This window comes from Formica exsecta, unplaced genomic scaffold (assembly GCF_003651465.1).
Source record: "Formica exsecta isolate Colony F162 unplaced genomic scaffold, ASM365146v1 scaffold1510, whole genome shotgun sequence".
Classification (NCBI taxonomy): Eukaryota; Metazoa; Arthropoda; class Insecta; order Hymenoptera; family Formicidae; genus Formica; species Formica exsecta.
Window position 1 is genome coordinate 33,437 of NW_021848836.1, and position 8,809 is coordinate 42,245.

An 8,809-nucleotide genomic window follows, 5' to 3' on the forward strand; every position below is an offset into this window, starting at 1 on the left:
GGCGATTATTCTGTCACTTCTTCAGCAGGAGGGCACACTCGCGTCACGCCGAAAGTCCCTGTTGAAGCTAGTTGTCCTCTATTCTGCATCCCCCTCTATTCTGAAACAGCTGTTTTCACTTGTAAATTGAAATTTCTCTCTTTTACATATACATATATATATATACATACAGGTGTGTGCGTAATAGCTGATTGCACTGAAGAAGGCGCGAATGTTAAATGACTTCAATTCATTTCTTGGCGCCATTAAATAATTTCGAAACGTATCACATATTTTTTTGATACAAACATAAAGAAGGAAAAACATAGAGAGGAAGTGGAGAAGTATTTGATCGAGAAAATTAGTTAAGTTATACCCATATGCCGTACGAGTTTCTTTTAGCCACATTTCACACATGGATTCATTAATTTGCAATAAATGCTTCGTCCCGATACACAGAGGACATCAGCCGTACAATATTACACAGTGCGGCCATATTTTTTGTCAGGATTGTCTACAACAAGGTAATTATAGTAAAATCATGCGAAGAATGATATCACACATACACACATACTTTTATTAATTTTTGATTAAAATAATTGATTAATTTTCTGTTACAGTTGAAAGACAGTGTTCACAATGCGAATATATCAGCCCCGCATATTTATCGTTAAAAGAACCAGTGATGCCTAAAACGATCTCGTTTTTTGCGCCCGTCATCGAAATTTGGGAAATGCTGTTAAAAGCGGATATGTTGCGAAGCAATCAGATAAAGATAACAATGCAACGCTTTCGCGAACTTGTATGTTATATGAAATCATTTATTTTATTCCTTTTATGTTTCTCGTGCAATTTCTTATATCATACACACACACATATTTATATTATATTTATTATATTTATATTACACTTATATTTATTTGCATCTTTTTAACAACAATTTGAATAATTATACGATGATGCTTTTTATAAGGACGAAAAGTATGAGAAACTGAAAAATCAGTTTTTTATTGACCAACGTAATTTTAAAATATTAAGAGAGAAGTACATGAATATCAAGAAAGAGAAAGAAAACGTCCAAAAGAAGATATTGCAAATCCAAAATATGTACAAAATGCAAAATGTACCCCGCCCAATGAAGACGACGACAGATTTCTATCCTTCTACGCATTCATCAAGTGCAAGGTAAAATACAAGGACACATATTACGCCATTTATTTTTTTTAATTTCAATAATTTTTATTATTATATACTACTGTTACAAACAATCCAGAAGTATTAAAAGATATCTGAATAATGCGATCTTTTATTAACATTTTTCTTAATGCATTTATTTCATTATTTACAGACGTGCCTCAGGATCATTGGACTTTTTGAAATTTTCTAATGTGACACCTATGTCTGTACGGTCAATCGATTTGAAAAAACATCAAACCGATGCCGATGGTTTTCGCGTACCCAGACCCAGCAATCCAAGACGGGGCAATCCTTTTATTTTTACATCAGATACAGGTTCAAATTATAGTTTCAAATAAGATATAAATTCTTTTTTACACATATTTATATAATCTCGAACTCATTATATATTATTTTACTTAAGTTATACATATTATCTTACTTTTAATATATTCTTAGTATAACTTGTATTTAAAAGTTATACCCAATTATATCCAAAAATGAGAACTAAAATAAGCTTTATTTATAATTAAAAAATAGTGATTTAAAGAAAAAAATACACTAAGTATTTGTTGTCTATTTTAAGAAAGATTCTGTTATAACGTGTGACGTGTCATTATATTTACTAATACATTCATACACGTTATAATTCATTACATATTTTATTTATACTTCTTCAAATAAGTTATTAGATTAATTGTTCTACATACGCATATAAAAGGTACTTAAATAGAAGAATTATCCAGGAGCAGTCCTGAATAACATGAATATGTCGTATAAAACTTGATGATAAATATGAAAATTTCTTCTGTTAATTAAAATAATAAAATAGTTTCTTTTTTCTTTTTTATATATTAACAGTATTATACTAATATTATTATTTGTAGATTATTATTTATTAAAACAAAAGACATTTTCACGAGAGTTATAAATATCAAACATTGTAATGTAAATATTAAAATAAAAAATTGATAAAAATCTTAAAATATTATGTTCAAAGGCTATATCGCGTAACAATTATTAATTATTGCGTGGTAATTTATTAATGCATGGTAATTTATATTAATCATATTCAAAACCCATTTTCAGTCAGACATATATAATATAGCAAATTGGGTGAGAGCGATCAAACTTGCTTCACTCGAAAACGTTATATATATTTGATATAGTAAAATGTTTGTTTGTTATTTTTTTGCGGTTGGTAATGTCATCGTTCTTCGATTATCTCGAAGCCTACCGAAGTCAATGGTTCGTCCTTGAGACGACGTACACTCTCGGCGCCACATGTTTACATTCGTCAAATACCCGAGAGCTCGCGCGGCGCGAAGTAAGCGAGTGGGGATAAGTAGGGTGGAAGGGAGAAATCTGGGGGAATCCGGCATCCGGCAGCAGTGCGTGATACGTTGTCGTTCCGATCATAGTAGTCTGTTGTTTCGCGGTATTGAAACAGTGTACGGTTGTGTACGGTGCGGCAATACGGTGCTCGTTCAATTCATGTGTCTCGTCGATATCGCGATCGCAAAAGAGTGCAGTTTGTTCAGTTGCAATTCTTGTCACGATCGCGAAAACTGTGTCTAAAAACAGTGACGTTACTCAAGAGGCTATTGCGCGTTGCGTCTCGTCTCGTCTCGCCTCGCCTCGTTTCGTCTGGTCACGTACGTCTCGTCTCGTCTCCGTCTCCGTCTCGTCTCCGTCTCCGTCTCGTCTCCGTCTCCGTCTCGTCTCCGTCTCTTGTCCTGTCTATCCTCCGTACGGCCGATTCGCGAAAGTGCATGCTACCTTAGATTGACAACGTCTCGCGATCGCGTAGAATGTTGGATCGCGACACGGCGATACATCTCGTCGCCGGAGGGTGAGTATTATTTTCGACCAGCGCGCGCGCGCACGCGGCCCGGCTTCTCTGCGTCGCGGCCTTGACTCGCTTTAGGGCTGGTTTGATCTCTCCTTTACGACGCGCTCGATTTACGCGATCCCGATCGGCTGCCTTATTATAGCAACCTTTCCGAATCGCGTGATTCTACTCGATCCGAGAGCGATTAAGACCAATTCTCGGAGAGATCCTCTTTAATCGAGAGCGTACTCGATGTGTGTCTACGTACATGATAAGGATACCTATCCGATCTTTTTCTTATCAATAAATTTCTCGATCAATCTTTCATCTTTTTTAACAAAAATATCTCGAAATTGATAATTTTTTTTATTATAACTGATTCAAAATAAAGGATTATGTGAGATTAAAGAGTTTTAAGCGTAGGATAAATATTTGAAAATCCATGTTTAAATTAGTTATTACGAAAAAAGCACGAGTTTACTATGTATTTTTGAAAAGAAATTGAATTAGCATTGTTACCGTTACTAACTTCTTTGCTTTTCAATATGTATTTTGTACGAAAAGATTTGTTTATATTTACGCTCATACACATATTTCGTAAATAGTGACATATTAAACGCCTTGCTACAACCGGCCTTACCAATGGCGAAACACAAGATTCTCGTTTACAGTATCACGTGTCAACTCATTCGTAAGGGAATTCAATGACGCAGTTAAGCAAAACGTGTGTCGGCCATATATTTACATTAGCTACCTGGTTGCGCGCGCATATATGTACACACATATACGTATACACATACATGGACACATTACATTTCTATACGATAAGTTCTCATGCTATATGGAATATTTGAAAAAATTGATGAACTGAATTTTTGATTAGAAAATTTTATTTCGAATAATCCGAAGAAATCTCTTGAAACATATACATATGATAAAGTTAGGTAAGATTGCATCATGATGTGTAATTTTGCACCGCAGCAAAAAAGGATCATATATAGAATAAGATATATATGTGATTATATAAAATGATTATATATAATATACAGATTTTTTTCAGTATCTAAAAAAATGATTATTAAGTAATGAAACTCTCTTACAAACGTCTCTTTTGACGTTTAAAAACCTATTCTTGTTGTGGTGCGAAAGATTGTATTTATTAATGCAATTTTATCGGATTAGTGCACGTTTTTCCAGGTCATCTCCTCCTCCCCCCTCCCCCCAGATTTTAAAATCAAGTTTGTTACAATGAAGAAAAATCGAGTTTGTTACAATGAAGAAAAATGATGATTATCATTAATTTTTAATTTAACATTTCACTTTAAATTGGAATTTTAGTTAGAATCAGCCATAAGATTAATAAAGTAGAAATTTTGTCCTATATGTTGATAATCTGTTTGAAATGTAATTAAAACTTAATTTTTGATTTTTTATAATAATTTATGATAAACATCTATATATTATAATTTTTTATAATATAATATCTGATATCTCCTATTTTATTAAAAGATTGCACTGTACATATTATTAGAGCACCCTATATATATCGCGTATTATTACGAGATATCGATCCCGCAATATCAAATCTGGCATTTCCTTTCTTTCCATCCAAAAGTAGATCATTTGAAAGGTCAAACAAGTAAATTGTATAAAGAGACTAACATTTTCTGTTTGATTGACGACGAAAAGGACTAATCAATTTGATTATTCCATTACATGTTGGAAATTTCGTTTCAAGGCTTTATAAATCTGCGAAATTTGTAATGCCAATTTAGAATAGATATTATAGTATCAATAATCAACTACTACAAACTATTTCAAAATTTATAACATTTGGTATAAATCGATCAGTTAATAATTACAGTGGAGGACAAAGAATTCAGGAAAATCTGTTTACTAATTAAATTAACCGAATAAATTTTTATTTGTCTTTATTTATCGTTTAATATTACAATTTTGCAGTTTTATAAAAAGAATAAATTATTGTGAAATTTTAATTGAAACAAAATATTAATTAACGACTGTTAAATAAATTTATTTATGCGGAATATAAACTCATTATTTTATGTCCGAATTATAGACTGAAAATGCAAAACGATATCACAAGAATAATTTTAATCATTAAGCTTCTTGCATTATTATTCTCATTTATTTCAATTTGTGCGCATGCAAATTTTCGATCAACGTTTTACGTCGAGCGGCGTTTACCTCTATTAACCTGGCATCCTCACCACGAAAAATCAGATTCAAATATAATAAAACTTTATTACCGAAGTAATAACAGCAACTAATTGCGTTCTTGTACTTTACTCTTGTAGGTAAGCTAGCACCGCCACAAATTCGGATCGATTTTTCTAAATCAAACTTTGAGTAATAAATTCGATATTATATATTTTGAAAACAATTAATTAGGGAAACATTTTAAGATCGTAATAATAACAGCAACTAATTGCGTTCAGGTACTTCACTCTTGTAGACAAACTAGCACCGCCACTCATTCTAGTCGATTTTTCTAGTTAAACTACATGCAATAAATTCAGGAATGGTTTATTTTGAGAGCATTTACTGCAGAAAACAATTTTTTTTTATCACGAACTGATATTGTTAGTTACTTATTTTTTATGATTTTACTTTTATATGTTCATAGTATGTCATGTTGGTGCATCTTTAAGAATATAATATTTTCAAAATCTTTTCGCAGTATCTTTCAGTAATTAATTAGCAATAAATTCGACTGTATTTGTTTTTTGATTTACGACTCGCAATAAGTGTTTTTCGGAAATAGGGGTTCTAGCTTAATGGCAAGTCAGCTCCCCATTTTTAATATTATCTTTTTGTTAATGGATAGAAGCAATAAATTTGCTCAGAGCAATAAATTAACAACAAAGTAGCACTTAATTATGCACTATATTTAAACCCGATTTTTCGTAATGGGAGTGCCAGGTTAATAGAGGCATTTATTGTGCACTGGGTAAAAATTAAACGCAAATATGTAAATATGCGCACCTGCTTTTCAGCGTGGAAAGATATACAAATTTACGATGTGTAACGTGAGAATTGGACGCTAATTTACGGTCACGTTCCTCTGGTATCATTGATAAAAGGCACGGCATGTACCACGCAGTAGCAACTTAGGAGCAGATGAATTAGACTAGTTAGACACCTTCAAAGATCAAACATGTTTTTTTCCATTAAATTAAGCTCGTACACAGTTTGTACATATAATCATTTTAGGAGACTTTAAATTGGCAAGAATACAAAGTGAAATTATCGTATTTTCTCTTACATTAGCCTCACCGTGTGCTTTGAAAAATTAACATTTACCTAGATACCTTTAATGAAAAATTACATGTAACATCATTCCTTGTAACTTTTAAATTTTTGATGTTGAATATTTTGTCTGAAACTAAAATTTTATTAAAGTCACGAAAATAAATGTCGAATAAAGTTTTATTACCTTTATATTATTAAAGCTTAATAAAATTTTTTAATGTTTAATTCCTTACAATTTTTTCAATATTATCAGTTTGTCCATTTTTATTTTGTGAATTTAATATATCGGAAAATATTACAAAAACATTAAATTTCACTAAATACGAATTTCGATAAATATAAGCATGACACTGTGTTCACACGTTGCAACGAACAATAAATATTGGTTCACTAACACTGCTAATGTATATCGTGTATTTGCACTACGACACGAAATAATTATTGTTAATCTAATTGGAATGATTCATGAGGTTATGTCAATGAAATTTTCTGCGCAAGAATTCACATCGAATAAATATTGATATTCATTTTCTCTCGTTAGAATCGTTGTGCGATATTTCTCGTTGTTTTTATCGTTGTATCAACAATATTATATAATTTTTACCTCTCGTTATAATTTCTAGTAAAATAAGATAATAAAAGATGGAAACACACACACTTATAATTTATTTGTAATAAATTGTAACGAACATATTTTATTTTCTCTATCTTTATTAGGGGTTATAATATATTTTAAATATAAATTATATAACTAGTAGCATTTTGTGTTATAATTTTCACGATTGATCATGAAATTTGATTGCTCAACAGTCGTAATTTGTAACTTTTTTTTTCATTTTTCCTGGAAAACAATAATGACTTTTCTATATTAAAATATTATTTATTTTATAAATTTTGACAAAGCTAGCAAATAAAATTATTAAGATGCATAATTTTATACGTACACATACATTTATAAAGAAAAGACTATTTATTATTTACGTACATAAATATATAACATTAAAAAATGAAATAACTGATATAAAAAAGGGGGGAATATCATAATACAATAACAGAAACATATTTTTGTATATATGAAAAATCGATTACTGTAATCACAAATAGATAATAACATTGATAACAACAAGATAGTCACAAGTCTCACATAAATCTTCCTTTCACATTTCGCGTAGAGTGGCTGGTACGGCAGGAGCGATAGTAACTTGTCCGCTCGAAGTAGTAAAAACCCGATTGCAGTCGTCGTCTTCCGGTTTTCATCCGCCGCCAGTAAGTAAAGAATTTACATCCGGTCATCCCACATGCAAGGGTTCGCCGACGCCTGAACAACGCAGGAGGCTATGCACTGGATACCCCAGGTAAAAAAAAAAATAAGTAATTATAAATGTTATACATATATTATATCATATAATTATGACACACGCGCGCATTTTTATAAAATTGTTATTAGATCTTTTATTGAAAAATATCTCGATATCGCATAATTATATCGATCAAACCAAGAAGTTTTGATCACGCGTATATAAAAATTGAACATTATGGAGAACGAAAATGCAGTTTGAGAGAAAAATGTATGTATTCTGAAATTTGGCTTTCTCTCTCTCTCTCTCTTTCTCTCTCTCTCTCTCTCTTTCTTTCATGTTCAGATATTCCAGCCACTTCGTGGCCCTCTCGCATTTCGGTGTTTCGACCTCGCCTCCGAATTCTTCCCGATACGCGCCAGGCATCTATCAGTGCTTAAGGTATATTATCAAGAATGAGGGAGCACGAGGATTATTCAAAGGTCTCGGTCCTAATCTCATCGGTGTGGCACCGTCCAGAGCTATCTATTTCTGTGCGTACTCCAAGAGCAAAGTTGCATTCAACGCAATCCTACCTCCCGACACACCGATCGTTCATGTTTTCTCCGCGTCCTGCGCTGGTAAGATTACGCTGTTATAATAGTATTAAGCTGAATAATCCATCTATTATATATGAAAATCCTCGTATTTATCTAAGATTGAATTATATATCTACTATATGTATACGAACAATGGGCTTTAATAATCGATTTGATTCTGGATAGTATAAGACCGTTCTTATCTCTTTCCCGCTACCCTGATAAGATAATACTTTACTCTAATGCTTAGTATATTTGAATACATTAACATCATTAGGATTCTCGTTTGTTTGCTATTGCATCTTTCAGTACATTGGCTCGACTCGTATTTTCTATCGTTAAATAAATTTGAATTTGAATCAAATGGGGATAAGCAAAAACTAACTTGGCAAATGTACTATTTTCTGATTATAATTTTTTTCACGTTTCTTTTTTTTACGTGCTTTATGTCAATATAATCAGATTTTAATATTTTTTTATACTAAGATAATATTTGAGGATAAAAAGGAAAACATTTAAATTTCTCTTGTTATTCCTCGTTCGTATACATGCTATGCCATCAGTTTTATTTTATTCATTATAAAATTTCAAATTATCTTTTTGAGAAATCGACTATTTTTTTTAAAGGTACTATATTTGACATTTGTGTCGGTATAATTTAACAAATATATATA

The 8,809-nt window shown here is 31.5% G+C and overlaps 3 protein-coding genes across 5 annotated transcripts in view; 2 read left to right on the plus strand and 1 right to left on the minus strand.

Moving 5' to 3' along the window:
- The window catches only part of LOC115232930 (N-alpha-acetyltransferase 35, NatC auxiliary subunit), a 4,849-nt gene extending 4,716 nt beyond the window's left edge, over nt 1–133 (minus strand). The window contains exon 1 of one of the 2 annotated variants that reach the window (XM_029803109.1): nt 1–133. The gene's annotated coding sequence lies outside the window, so the exon portion shown is untranslated. The other variant, XM_029803108.1, reaches the window with a different exon arrangement.
- Nucleotides 134–149: 16 nt separating this feature from the next.
- On the plus strand, nt 150–1,808 carry LOC115232931 (RING finger protein narya-like). The gene is made up of 4 exons (XM_029803112.1): nt 150–503; nt 600–781; nt 953–1,164; nt 1,328–1,808. Exons 1-4 carry the CDS (start codon nt 395–397, stop codon nt 1,512–1,514), a joined length of 690 nt encoding a protein of 229 aa, XP_029658972.1. The 5' UTR covers nt 150–394; the 3' UTR covers nt 1,515–1,808.
- A 696-nt stretch (nt 1,809–2,504) lies between these two features.
- LOC115232924 (mitochondrial carrier protein Rim2-like) overlaps nt 2,505–8,809 on the plus strand; it is a 20,481-nt gene continuing 14,176 nt past the window's right edge. Inside the window, exons 1-3 of one of the 2 annotated variants that reach the window (XM_029803095.1) lie at nt 2,505–3,007; nt 7,432–7,614; nt 7,903–8,212. In XM_029803095.1, coding sequence (XP_029658955.1) covers nt 2,967–3,007; nt 7,432–7,614; nt 7,903–8,197 — 519 coding nt within the window. In that variant the 5' untranslated portion in view covers nt 2,505–2,966 and the 3' untranslated portion in view covers nt 8,198–8,212. Of the gene's footprint in view, nt 3,008–7,431; nt 7,615–7,902; nt 8,213–8,809 lie in introns of those variants that run through there. The other variant, XR_003883684.1, reaches the window with a different exon arrangement.

Coding starts and splice junctions, on each gene's coding strand:
- LOC115232931 (XM_029803112.1), top strand. CDS start 395: ATGGATTCATTAATTTGCAATAAATGCTTCGTCCCGATACACAGAGGA. Junction 782..952: donor TGCAACGCTTTCGCGAACTT/GTATGTTATATG, acceptor GCTTTTTATAAG/GACGAAAAGTATGAGAAACT. Junction 1,165..1,327: donor ACGCATTCATCAAGTGCAAG/GTAAAATACAAG, acceptor CATTATTTACAG/ACGTGCCTCAGGATCATTGG.